This window comes from Acomys minous (genome assembly GCF_964271855.1).
Source record: "Acomys minous genome assembly, chromosome: 1".
NCBI classification, from domain to species: domain Eukaryota; kingdom Metazoa; phylum Chordata; class Mammalia; order Rodentia; family Muridae; genus Acomys; species Acomys minous.
The window spans coordinates 70,559,206-70,572,782 of record NC_140483.1 but is presented as its reverse complement, the minus strand read 5'-3'; the positions used below and the strand labels follow the sequence as shown (position 1 = coordinate 70,572,782).

At 48.2% G+C, this 13,577-nt stretch overlaps 1 protein-coding gene across 6 annotated transcripts in view; it reads left to right on the top strand.

The window, feature by feature from the left end:
* CLASP1 (cytoplasmic linker associated protein 1) overlaps window positions 1–13,577 on the top strand; it is a 220,730-nt gene that overhangs the window by 82,265 nt on the left and 124,888 nt on the right. For all 6 annotated transcript variants that reach the window (XM_084774619.1, XM_084774618.1, XM_084774616.1 and 3 more), the window contains exons 7-8: window positions 949–1,046; window positions 10,503–10,570. In XM_084774619.1, coding sequence (XP_084630745.1) covers window positions 949–1,046; window positions 10,503–10,570 — 166 coding nt within the window. The remainder of the gene's footprint in view (window positions 1–948; window positions 1,047–10,502; window positions 10,571–13,577) is intronic.

Here is a 13,577-nt window from a genome sequence, read left to right as displayed (position 1 = left end):
GGTCCATCTGTCTCTGCTTTCCCAGTGCTGGGATTATAAGTGTGTGCCCAACTGGAGATGGGTCCCTGGGTCCTTGTGCCTACCCAACATCCCTGCTCCTACCTTTCTGCTGTGATCTTTGGTATTAGACAGTGTTGGTCACATCCTGCCTTCTGTTAAAAGTAGCATCTGTGTGTCATGTTTCTTCTTTTTAGCATTTTAAGCTCCTTAAATGTGGGCCCTTATAGCAGGTTACTGCTCATTTTTGCTTGTTTAATCCCCTTACACATGAAGCTGATGCTTTACATAATCTATTTATACAATGTCTTAGTTACTAGAGATACTGTAACCAAGGAAACTTACAAACGGAAGAGTTTTTTTTACAGGGATTCCGGGTCAAAAGGTTAGAGTCGGTGACCGTCATAGCAGCATGCAGGCAGGCAAGCATGGCGCTAGAGCAGAAGCTGAGAGCTCACATGTTGTCCACAAGGCAGAGAGAGCAGGGTGGCGGGGGCAGGAGGGAGGCGAGTGAGAGCGCTAACTGGACTGGTGTAGGCTTTGAGAGCCCACCCTCAGTGGCACACCTCCTCCTGTGAGGCCATATCTCTCACTCCTTCCCAAACAGTTCAGCCGACTGGAGGCCATGCTCACTCAAACCACCGCACAGCTGATGCTGTGCTTGTAGCGTTGTTCATTGCTCTTTATTGGAAAGTCTGGTTTCCTGACTTCATGCTGAAGAGTGGGGAGGGCTTGGGGCTCTGTCTAAAGAGCTGGGGACTTTCTCTATTATTTGGGATCATTTTATAGGCGTGAAACCCCCCAACCGTGCCCTTGCTTAGTGTGGTGTGTACAGGGATGCGTGCATGGTTGTGCTGGTGATAAGCTAGGGGGCATTTAGTCTGTGGGGCTTTACCAGGACGCGCTGGGGATGACATGAAGCACTGGTAAGCTTTCTTCTTTTATGTCTAGGTTCGAGACGCAGCAATAAACAGTCTGGTGGAGATCTACAGACATGTAGGCGAACGTGTGAGGGCAGACCTCAGTAAAAAGGGCCTGCCACAGTCTCGGTAAGTGCTCACTTCCTCCCTTTTCCACTTAAAAAAAATTTTTTTAAATGCATTTATTTGTATCTATGTATTTGAGTCCTTGTGCTATGTTGTTTTTGGAGGTCAGAGGACAACTTGCAGGGGTTAGTTCTTTCCATGTGAGTCTGGGATTTGAACTCAAGTCGTTAGACTTGACGGAAAGCTCCTTTACCTGCTGAGTCATTTCACTGGCCCTTAAAATGATTTTTTTATTTTATTTATTTAAATTGTAAAATACTTGTTTAACATTAAGCGTATATGTTGTGTATATCTGGGGCATTTTTCCTACATCCCCTCTCCTGCTCCTTTTCAGGCTTCACATTGGTCCATGCTCTGCCCCCCGCCCCCCTTTTTTTTTTTTGAGACAGGGTAATAATAGCCTTGGCTGACCTGGATTAGCTTTATAGACCAGGATGGCCTCGAACTCACAGCGATCTGCCTGCCTCTGCCTCCTGAATGCTGGGATTAAAGGCGTGCGCCACCAAGCCTGACTCATGCTCTTATTTTTTGATGTTGTAATTTTACTCAAAAGAATCCACAGTTATGAAGCTTAAAGTCCTCTCTACATCAGACACCAGTAGAAGCTTTTTTATCTTAGTCCCTCAAAAATAAAGCATCAGGCTGGGGCATGACTCAGGAAAATGCTTGCCTTGTAAGCATGAGAGCATGAGGCCCTGTGTTTGAGCCTCAGATCTCACTTAGGGAACTTGGGTGAGGGGGTGGGTGCTTGTAGTCTCACTCAGAACTGGGGAGGAGGGAAGGAAATCCCTGGGCCCCCTCATCAGCCACGTAGGTGAGCTGAAGGGCTCTAGGCCAGTGGGACTGTCTCAGAAAGCAAGGTGCTTGGCACCTGAGCAATGGCACCCAAGGTTGACCTGGCTTTCACAGTACCTGCCCTCCCTACACAGACACACAGACACACAGACACACACACACACACACACACACACACACACACACACACGGAATATGAGAATTTGGAGTGAGTCTTGCAAACTGTCCAATCCCACACCCAGTGACATGCATCCTCCAAGACCACACTTTCTGATACATCTCAAACAGTTCCACCTTTGGGCATTAGATATTCAAATACGTGAGTCTCTGGGGCCATTCTCAGTAAGCCACCACGTTCTACTTCCTGGCCCCACAGGCTTGTAGCCGTATCATGATGCAAAATGCATTTAATCCAACGTCAAAAGTCCCCATAGTCTTTCACAGGCCCAATTTAGTTTAAAAGTCCAAAGTGTTTCTTAAGACTGAAGACGATCTCTCAGTTGTAGCCCCTGTATAAACCGAATGGTACTCACATACTTCTATCACATAATGACACAGAACATATACATTACTATTACAATAGGGAAGGAGGGAGGGCATAGTGAGGAAATGCTAGACCAAAGCAAGACAGAAAACCCAGAGGGCAAACTCTGACGTTTGTATGTTTTTTTAAAGATTTATTTATTATTATATATACAGTGCTCTGCCTGCATGTACACCTGCAGGCCAGAAGAGGGCATCAGATCACATTATAGGTGGTTGTGAGGCACCGTGTGGTTGCTGGGAATTGAACTCGGGACCTTTGGAAGAGCAGCCATTGCCCTTAACCTCTGAGCCATCTCTCCAGCCGCTTGTACGTTGCCTTCTGATGTCAGAAGGCTTAGATGTCTCTTCCAGCTTGTCTGACTGCAGCTGGTGTCTCTCTCAGTCTGTTTCTACCCTCTGTGTGCAGCTCTCCTTGGCAGATACCCATGGCTCTGGCATCTTCAGCATCTTGAGGTCTCCACATAACTCATGGCTTCACATCACAGCATCATACAGGGGCCTCTCCCGGCCTCCATGTAGGGGTCGTTAGCCACCACTGATGGTTCCACAGCCCTTTATGCCTGCATCCTTCATGTCTCTAATGCATGTGGCCAAAGCTGTGAAGTTCTGCTGCCTGCTTGAGATGGAACCTGGGCCCCTCCTCGAATTACATTTGCATAAACTTTGATTTGTTGCTGCTCTTTAGGAACAGCTAATTCCTTAGACCTCTGCCCCACCCCCCACCCCCCAGTTAGTGGAGGGGGTGTCCTCTCCCCTTGAGGACATCACACCCTTCATTCCATTTCTCCTTACCTCTTTCAGCACCAACCAAGGCTCCAACATTACATTTCTGGTGCTCCTTTTCTCTGCAGACTGTGTGGTTTGCAATCATCATCATCACCGTCATCGTCATCATCATCATTTCCCACTTGCTCTTTTTCATTATAAATCTACATAAGAGTGATCACTAACACTTGTTGTGTTGTAACCACACAACAGAGTCAACATTAGGCCGTCCTGAAATCTCTGTCAACAAAATCAGTTCAGAAATCTTCAGTTTAGCTTCAGGCAGATTCTTAGGACAGGGACAAAAAGCACATTCTTTGCCAAAGTACACAAGGATTGTCTCTAGCTAATATCACTAAAACATTTAGAGCTGTGCCTCCATAGTCCGTATTGTTCTTAGCAGTACTGTCCCCGAGCTCCTACTACCATGACTGGCCCGTTAAGTTCTGCTTACAGCATTCACCCATTTTCCTAGTCTAGAGTCCCACAGTCTTCCATAGTCCTCCAGAAAACACATGGCCAAGCCTGTCACAGCACTAACCCACTCCCTGGTTCCAACTTCTGTCTTAGTTACTTTTTTATTGCTGTTACAAAACACCATGAGTGTCTTAAGAGTTTCTATTGTTGTGAAAAAATACCATCACCATGGCAACTGTTAACAAGGAAAACATTTAATTGGGGCTGGCTTACGGTCTTCAGGGGTTTAGTCCACTACCACCATAGCAGGAAGCATGGCGGCACACAGGCAGCCATGGTGCTGGAGAAGGAGCGGAGAGTGCAGGCAGCTGGGAGAGAGGGTGACAGTGGGCCTCGCTTGAGCACTTGGAACCTCAACGCCCACTATACTTCCTCCAACAAGGCCACCCCTACTGCGGCAAGGCCATACTGCCTAACTGTGCCACTGCCTGTGGACCGGTGGGGTCCGTTCCTATTTAAACCACCACAGGGAGCAAGGCAGCTCATACAAGAAAGCACTTCATTGGGGCTCACGGGTTCAGCGGCTTCTGGTCTGTGACCGTCACAGCTGGGGAAGCATGGCAGCAGGCAGGAGGCAAGGTGCTGGAGCCGAGAGCTCACTTTAATGGGAGTGGCATGGGCTTTTGAAATTGCAAAGCCCATCCTCAGTGACGCTCCTCCTCCAAGGCCATGCCTTCTAATCCTTTCCAAACACTTCCATTAACTGGGGACCAAGTATTCAAATGTGAGCCCAGAGGGGCCATTCGCCTTCAGAACACTGCGGTGCCTCACGTCTTTCAAAGGTACTGGTATTGAAACATTCACACCCGTATCACTTTGTTGCTTTATGTCTTGTGTACACCCAGCACCTAGTGCTTAGATGTTCGGTAGAGTGACCAAAGCCCGTCTGAATACCTGTCTATCCATAGCAGGCATCCTCAAAGGCTAGTTTTCGGTTCTGCAGTGACATTTCCAATGCAGAGAACTGGTGCGAGAGAAATGGCATCTTACTAGGTGCCTCAGGGTTTCCATGGCTTTAGCAAAACACCGTGACCAAAAAGCAAGTTGGGGAGGAAAGAGTTTATTCAGCTTACACTTCACCAAAAGTCAGGACAGGACCTCAGACAGAGCAGGATCCTGGAGGCAGGAGCTGACGCAGAGGTTACACAGGGGTGCTGCTCACTGACTTGCTCTTCAAGGCCTGCTCTCTTCTAGAACCCAGGACCACCAGCCCAGGCCTGGCCCCACCCACATGGGCTGGGCCCTCCCCGTGGATCACTAATTGAGAGATGCCTTACTGCTGGATCTCACGGAGGCATTTCCTCAACTGAGGCTTCTTCTCTGGTGACTCTGGCTTGTGTCAAGCTGACACACAAAACCAGCCAGTACACTAGGCCCAAGAAAACTTGATCTAGAAATGGCTCATTATAGATAGAATAAAAAAATATATAATGTAACAACTGGCTTTCTAAAATGTTGATGACCCTAGATGGGCACAGCTGTCCCACGCCTGTCCCTTGTCCCTGTGTCCCTGTGTCCCTGTGTCCCTGTGTCCCTGTGTCCCTGTGTCCCTGTGTCCCTGTGTCCCTGTGTCCCTAGACCGGGACAGAGACTAAAACTGACTTTTGAAAGATCACACAGTATTAAGAGTCAGAGCCAAGACTTACTTGTTTGGACTTGGCTGCTTGGTTTTCTCTGCTGTTTCCTGGAAGAGTTTCCAGAGTCCTGTGCATTAGGGATGTGGCACACTGTGCTGACACAGAATATAGGAGCCATTTGTCTTGGTGTGAGTTGGACACATGTGACCAAAGGGCTGCTGTGAACAGGTAAGTGGAACACTAACTCCATGACCCTGTAGTGTACATGAGATAATTAGGTGGAATAAGAGGGCTTTGATTTTTTGATTGTTGTTGTTACATTTATTTTGGATGTCTGATGGTGGGGTGTATGTCATGGCACACATGAGGTAGTCTGGAGTAGACTTGTTTTTCCATCTTTATGTGGGGTCTGTGGAATCAAGCTGAGGCTAATGGCTTACACTTGTGTTTGTGGTGTCATGTGTCTATGTAGGGCTCATATGTTTGTGGGTGCATGTGCACTTGTACGTGTTGTCAGGATTGCTGTTGCTGTGTGACACACCACGAGCAAAGCAGCTTGGGGGAGGGGAAGGGCTTATGTGACGTCCACTTCCAAATCAGTGCTCTTCATTGAAGGAAGTCAGGACAGGAGCGCAAACACTGCTGGACCATGGAGGCTGGAGCTGATGCAGAGGCCATGGGCGGATGCTGCTTACTAGCTTGCTCTTCGTGGCTTACTCTTCTTACAGAACTTTGGACCTCCACCCTGGGGATGGTACCACCCAGAATGGCCTGGGCCCTCCCCCATCAATCACTAATTAAGAAAATGACTGTCTTAGAGTTTGGGTTCTATCGCTGTGAAGAGACACCATGACCATGGCGACTCTTATTGGGGCTGACTTACAGTTTCAGAGGTGCAGTCCGCTATCATCACGGCGGGGAGCACGGCAGCTGAGTTTCCTCCCTTCAGACGGCTCTTGCGCGTCAGGTTGGATGGTCAGCCAGCATACATGTGGAGTGCCGTGGTTGCTGTCAGCGATCATCCTCAGTCATTCTTCCACTTCATTTCTTGAAGTGAAGTCTCTCACTCAAACTCAGAGCTTGACCTAGGGACCCCTTGTCTCTGCCTTCTGAGAGTGGAATTAGAAGTGGGCCAGCTCGCCTACCCAGCATGCACATGGTTCTGGGGACCTGAACTCCGGTCCTCCTGCTTAAGGCGAGAACACTTTAACCACGACGTCATCTCTTCACATGACTTTGGTTTTCCCCTTAGTCTCTTCCATCCTTCAGGTTGGGATGAATTTATTTGTTCTGAGGCAGGGTGTCACTATGTTGCTGTGGCTGTCCCAAAATGCATTATGTAGACTAGGCTGGCTTCTGATTCTGTAGTGCTGGGAATAAAGGCATGGACCACCATGCCTGGTCCAGGTTGAGATTTTGAAGAAATGCTTATTTCCTTTAAACACACACACACACACACACACACACACACACACACACACACACACACAATTTACTTCACTGTGTATATGAGAGAGAAAGCAAGGGTGGTGGAGGTAGACTGATAAGATGTGGCACATGTGCACACATGCTACAACATGCATGTGGTATGCAGAGGACAGATTATGTGAGTTGGTTGTCTTTGTCCACCATATCGGTTCTGGGACTCAAGCTCAGGTCATCACACTTGGCAGCAGGCATCTTTACTGGCTGAGCATCCCACAGGCCCAGTGTATGCATTTTCTTCTCTCCTCATGCTAGATTCTTTGGTACCCTTGTTCAGGAGGGGAGGCTCAAGCTGAGCGAGAGAAGCTCTTAGTGTTTGGAAGAAGTTTGTTGACTGAGTGTCTCGGGATTTGTTTCATAGGAATGACTTAAAATTTATATTTTAGAGCTGGGCGAGGTGGCACACGCATTTAATCCCAGCACTCGAGAGGCAGAGCCAGGTGGATCGCTGTAAGTTCGAGGCCAGCCTGGTCTACAAACTGAGTCCAGGACAGCCAAGGCTACACAGAGAAACACTGTCTCACCCCCCCCCCCAAATATATATATAAAATTAAATTTTTCTAGCAAAGATTTAAATATAACTCTTACAGTAAAATAAACTATCTGGGTGAATTTAATGTAAATATTTAGATTCAGGAAAGCTAGGGGGAGAATGATAATGATTTGTCAAATTAATAAATTAATTTCTTCTTGAGGATAGTGAGATTTTAATCCAATGCTGTGGGCATGGATAACTGTTGAGGCGTACCCCAAGCCACATGAAATTTTTAAAAATTGAGATCTCAAGATTTGAAAAACAAAATTACTCAATAGTTTCAGAGAGTGTGAGGTTAATTTTACACGTCAACCTGACACAACCTAGAATGCCGTGGGAAGAGGCTGTCCACATCGGGTTGGCCTGTGACTTTGTGGGGGAGGGGTTGTTTTGTTTTGTTTTTTAAGTTAATACACAACCCCCTGTTGGGGGTCACTGTTCCTTATGCGTGGGTATCCTGAACTCCGTAAGAGAGGAGAAGCCAGGCTGAGCACCGCCAAGCAAGTGAGCATGCATTCATTCCTCTCAGTGGGTGTGACGTGACTGCCCTGAAGTTCTGCTGCCCTGACTTCCCTGCCATGATAGACTGGAACTTGGAATTATAAGCTGGAATAAACCCAAGTGTCTTATCACCACCATAGAAGTGAAACTAGGATAAAGGGCAGCCAGTATGTATTCAGTAGTTTTAAACATGGAAATCACCTGCTTATATTTGGGCCAATTGACGGTTTCCATGAGAGCCCTCTTATGTGGCTGTGTTTGAAGCTAGCAGGGGGGGGGGGGAAGTCAGGACTTCCGTGCCTATGCAGTGCTCTGTTGGTGTTCAGCCGCCCACAGCCAGGTTGCAGGTCTCTCAAGTATAACCAGGAGCCATGATGGGGGCACTGCTGAGCCCCGAATGAGGGAGTTAGGGCACTCTGTCTGGGAGAATTGCAAGTGAAGACACAGGTGCCAGGAGCAGTGGCTGGCCTTTGATTGTTCTCCTGACTGGTTGTTGAGGCCAGAGGGCGTGGCTAAGGGGACTACAATGCAGAGACCTCACCTTTAGGAGAGATCCTACAATGCTGTTTTCACAAGTGCCATTTGTAGCTGCGACTCTCTCAAGAATGTAAGTAATACTCACCTTCTTCCAGAAACATCAGAGACAGCCAGCTGAGAGGGAGACCTCTGCCCTAACTTGTAAACTTGCTGGCATGTTCCTGTCATGGCAGAGGGTGTGGCTGTGACACAATAAAGTGGTACCCAAGTCAGGGCGCACCCTGGCAACCTGTGCAGAGAGCCTATTTATGGACTCGCCCAACCATCTAAGATCTTTGTTGTTTTAAAAGGGAAGGTGATGGAACCATCTTAAGAATTGACATTAAGGCATCTTTCTGGATCTTTAGTAACCACTGGATTGGAGTGTAGGTGATGGTATTACTCATGTCTGGTCCCGTGGTGACAGTTGGACTTGTATTTCAGTTTCCACTTTGATTCGTGGGTAGTGGTGGTCTGAAGTAAATTTGGGGAGGATGCTGAAGGTGTGCCTGGCCCTGGGAGCTTTGAAAAGATTCTTGATCTTTCTCCTGTGGGATGGGAGGAGAAATACTGTTTTGCCAGTAGTCTTCTTGGCTCGCCTAATGCCTAGATTTGAAACTCCAGAGGGAGGCAACCTTCCCATTCCAACATCTAGTTAGCTTTATGCGAGGCATGTAATGGATACTCAGTTCTTGTTGCATGAACTAGTCGAATCAACTAAGGGCAGAATGTGTGAAATATCTAGCGTTCCAGAGAGACGCCAGAGACATGGCCAGCTCTTGGGTGGCCTGATGTGCCTCTCCCAGGGGACCCTGTGCATTGTTAACCAAGAGAACACGGAGCTCCCATCTCAGCCTCCAGGGAGCCTCCTTTCTGGCTAGGACAAGACTTATGTGTGGCATGGTTAGCCCTCACAGGTGGGATGGGAGGGCAAGAAAGCACCAGCGACTAGCCTGATCCCAGACGCGGTGGCAGCTGTGTGACGCAGAGCCTCTTTCTCACAGCAGAGAGTGCAGAGCTGCTTGCCTGGGACACCTCTGCGCCTCTGCTTTAGGTACTGTCACATCACGCGTCTTCTTTCTTAGTTTTGGTGTCAGCTAGGATGGAATGTTTTGACCCATCAGCAGTTTTGCTTTCATTTAAATGCCAGGGTGAGATACTCTGTTATTAGAAGTGCCATGTAGACTTCTCAAGCCGAAGCATGCTCAGTCACAACATTTGTTTTTAGAAGGAGTTATTTATAACATTTGGAATTAAGTACAAGTCAGGGAAAGCCTATAGTGTGAAAGTAGTGCATTATGAAAAGCTTTATCCAAAGTAACTGGCAGCCTGCTTCAAAATAAGCAGGAGAAACAGAACATCTTTAGACAAATTTTTAAAATGTTGTCCATTGTGTGTGTGTGTGTGTGTGTGTGTGTGTGTGTGTGTGTGTATGACAGGTGTCCCGCTCTATCATTTTAACCTTATTTCCTTTGAGATAGGTTCTCTCACTGAACCTGAACGTAGGTGGAGGCCGGTGAGACCCAGCATCCTCCTGTTTCCCACCCCTCACAAGTGTTGGGGTTACAGCTGTGTGCATGGCCACAAACAGTTTTTAACATTGGTACTGGGGATTTGAACTTTGGTCCTCATGCTTGTACAACAGGTACTGTGGCCTGCGGAGCTAGTACTTCACCCCAACTGTAGTCTTTTAGACTGAGTCCTTAACCCCATGATGGATCCATTCTAGTTTTCCAATTATTGTTGGATATTTTCCGTTACTGAGGGAATTACTGTTCTTGCGAAGTGGTTTTTATCATTGGTCATTTTTGGGCGTGGGCTGATGGTCAGTTTTAATTGTCAACTTGACACAATTGTGAATCACCCGAGCATCTGAAGGAGAGCCTATCTACATTGGCTTGGTCTATGAACATGTCTGAGGGGATTGCCTTGATCCTGTTGCCTGAAATGGGAAAACCTATCCGCTGTGGGCAGCACGGCTCCCCCTGAGTTTGGGGCTTTCTGCGAGTGTGAGCCTTCGTTCTCTCTCCTCCACTTGTGGGTGTGACCAGCTGCTCCAAGCTGACTCCTGCCAACTTGGCTCCCCACTGCCCCTGGGATGTGAGCCCATACGGACCCTTTCTCCCTCACTTGCTTCTGACAGGGTGTTTTATCACAGCAACAGAAATAACACTGAGGTGTCGGGGCAGCTGACTTCATCGTGTTTGGGAATCATAAACGGTGATGATTGATATTCCACGTATATTTTTTGTTTTCAAACAGGTTGAATGTCATTTTTACAAAATTCGATGAAGTCCAAAAGTCTGGAAATATGATACAGTCTGCAAATGGTGAGTGGGAAAACAGTGTCCATTCCTGCGCTTCTCAGTGTTGGGGCAACAGCGCCTTTGGTATTTCTGAGCAGAATCTAGATGCTTCAGTAAGGCTGTCAAGGTCTTAGAAGCTGGGTTTGCGTCATCTCCTCCTTTAGACCCTGCAGTGAATCCATCAGGTGGTTTGTTCTGCTCCTCGACCCACCCACCTGCTGGTGCAGACACAGTGATACATCACCTGCTGATTCCTCACCTGTCCTGGCAACAGGGGCACCTGTGAGTGGCTCCTCTTCTCCGCCTTGTACATAGCTTGTGCTCATTTAGCATGCAGAGTAATCCTGCTAGAACGCAAGTAAGGTGATGCTAATCACCCATCTCACACCCAGAGCCAGCCTGGTGATGTGGCCTGCATCACCTTCTTCTGAAAGTTCTCCCTGCTCCTGCCACATTGACCTGCTAAGTTAGGAACGTTTGAGCACCTGTGCTTAGGCCTCCCTCCCTCTTCCTGAAACCCTAGCCACCTGGTATCATTCTGGCCCTCTTCCTCTGATGTACAGAGAGTGATCCATAACAGCTCTATCTTCTGCTGTTAATGAGTGAGCTCATTAATTGTACAGCAAGCCAAGTAAAAGAATAAATAGCAGGTAATAGATAAACATTACCAGATCAGGTCCTCAGAACATCCAGCCGAAGCCTACTAGCATGGCAGCCATCTGGAGTTCACAAAGAGAGAGTCCCAGGCAGAGCACAGTGTCCTCCTGGGTGAGGCTTCCAAGTGAAAGAACAGATGGGATGACATCATCAAATCAGGTGCTCACAATGTCCTGTAGAAACTGGCTGGGGAAGTGGAAGCCATCAACTTCAGTTCCCAACAGAACTTTCTCTCCGTGGCTGAGCTTCCCACAGCTGAGCTTCCGGCTCCTCTTCTCCACTGTAGGCACTCCTGGATCGTGGGGCAAGCCATGATCTGGAAACAGCTTACCTTCTGTTTTCAGGGGTGCAGTGGTTTACTTTGGACTCTTGCGCTATTCTCTTTATGTCCTGTCACATTGTCAGTGGGACCAGCCTAACCCTAGCAAAGGGGTCTTGGGAGACACTTGGCATAAGCATGCATGGGCCTGAACTTAGGTGCCGGCCTCGCTTCCGGAGACAACTTCTCAGTGAACTCGGATAGCACATGAAGATCTAGCAATATAATGCCCCCTCACCCATCCCGATTGCCAAACTAGAGGCCACCCAGAGCACTGTGGTCAGGGGCTCCCAGAGACTCCCTGCGCTGCATGCATTCCCCCCCCCCCCCCGTTTGACACTTCTTAGCAGTTTCACTATAAAGTACTTGCTACCTTAGGAGGGTAGGGTCTTCACTGTGGTCCCTCGACTTCTTTGTCCTTTGTTCCCACTGAGCACACCTCAGTCCCTCACGAGACTCCCTGCCAGTGCGAGCTGTGTGGTAGCTATGGGAAGAGCTGTGATATGGGAATTGTGGCTCATGTGTTGTCAGCTTGGGTGTTCAGGATGAGGCTTTGGGGAAACGGCCTGATGATCATATCTCTATCTTCCTGACCCGCTTGATCCCCTGAAGATTCATAGTTTGATGCCACTGCTGGGAGGTGGTAGCAGCTAGGAGATTGGGCCTGACTGAAGGAAGGGCGTCACTGGGGCGTGCACCTTGTTGTACCTGGCCATGTTGGCCCTCTCTCTGCTTCTTTGCCGCCATCTTTACTTCACTGTGCTCTGCCTACCATGATGCTTTGCTCTCACCACAGGTCAAGGTCAGCCACCCAGCTGTGCACTGTGCTTTCCAAACCCAGGGCTGAACCAGATCTTTCCTCCTTTAAACTCCTTTACAGCTCGTGGTGCTTGCTTGTTATTCTGGCCCTTGAGAGGCCGACGCTGGGCAGCTTTGCCTTGTTCATCTTTACTCTTTACCACTAAATACAATGTTAGTTGTACATTATGAGTTTTAAAAAAATGAACAGAAAAAATTTATTGGAGTCTGGAGAGACAGCCAAGGGGTGAGAGCTTTGCCTGAATAACCAGGTTCCATTCCATGAACCCATTTGGCAGCTCACAACTGTTCGTGACTCGAATTTCAGGGATCCGATGGCCTCTTGTGGCTTCTGAAGGCACTGTATGACTGTAGTGCGCAGACATTGCAGGGAGCACGTGCTCACTCTGTCTCTCCCTCTCTTGTCTCTGTCTCTGTGTTTCTCTCTCTCATACACACACACACACACACACACACACACACACACACACACACACACAAGGCATGGCCTCAGCCATCTCTAAAATAGTGTCTTTTCAGTGACCTGTGTCGTTGATTCCTGACTTGGAATTATTCCAGCCTGTAGTCAGTGTTAGGACGTGATAAGTGCTGTTCAGTGAGTGGTGACTGGAGTGTCAATGCACATGCTCCCCCAAAAGGAAGTGTAGCTATGTTAGGGAGCAGCTTAGCAGGTGATTGAAATGTGTAAATACCTTTTCTGTGTGTCCTCTCTTGTCACTCTTTAGTTTTGCAGCCTGGGGCAAGCAAGAACATTCTTGGAAGTGTCTGCTGTTTGCTCATCTGCAAAGTGAAGCACTGAGGGAGGCTTTGCAGACTAGTGAGATGATGGATAGCGCCCTTAGCTCAGTGCCCAGATGGAGCTGCACCCTAATGACTGCCTCTCTCTCCTCCCTCCCTCCCTCCCTCCCTCCCTCCTCCCTTCCTTCCTCCCTTCCTTCCTTCCTTCTTTCCTTCCTTCCTTCCTTCTTTTCTTCCTTCCTTCCTTCCTTCCTTCCTTCTTTTCTTCCTTCCTTCCTTCCTCATAAAAAGAATACCATTTGAAAGAAAATTCATAAGCCAGGCATGGTGGGACACGCCTTTAATCCCATCACTTGGGAGGCAGAGGCAGGCGGACCTCTGTGAGTTCGAGGCCAGCCTGGTCTACAAAGTGAGTCCTGGACAGCCAAAGCTTTCCGGGGGAAACCCTGTCTTGAAAAAACAAAAGAAAAGGGAGGGAGGGAAGGGAGGGAAGGAGGG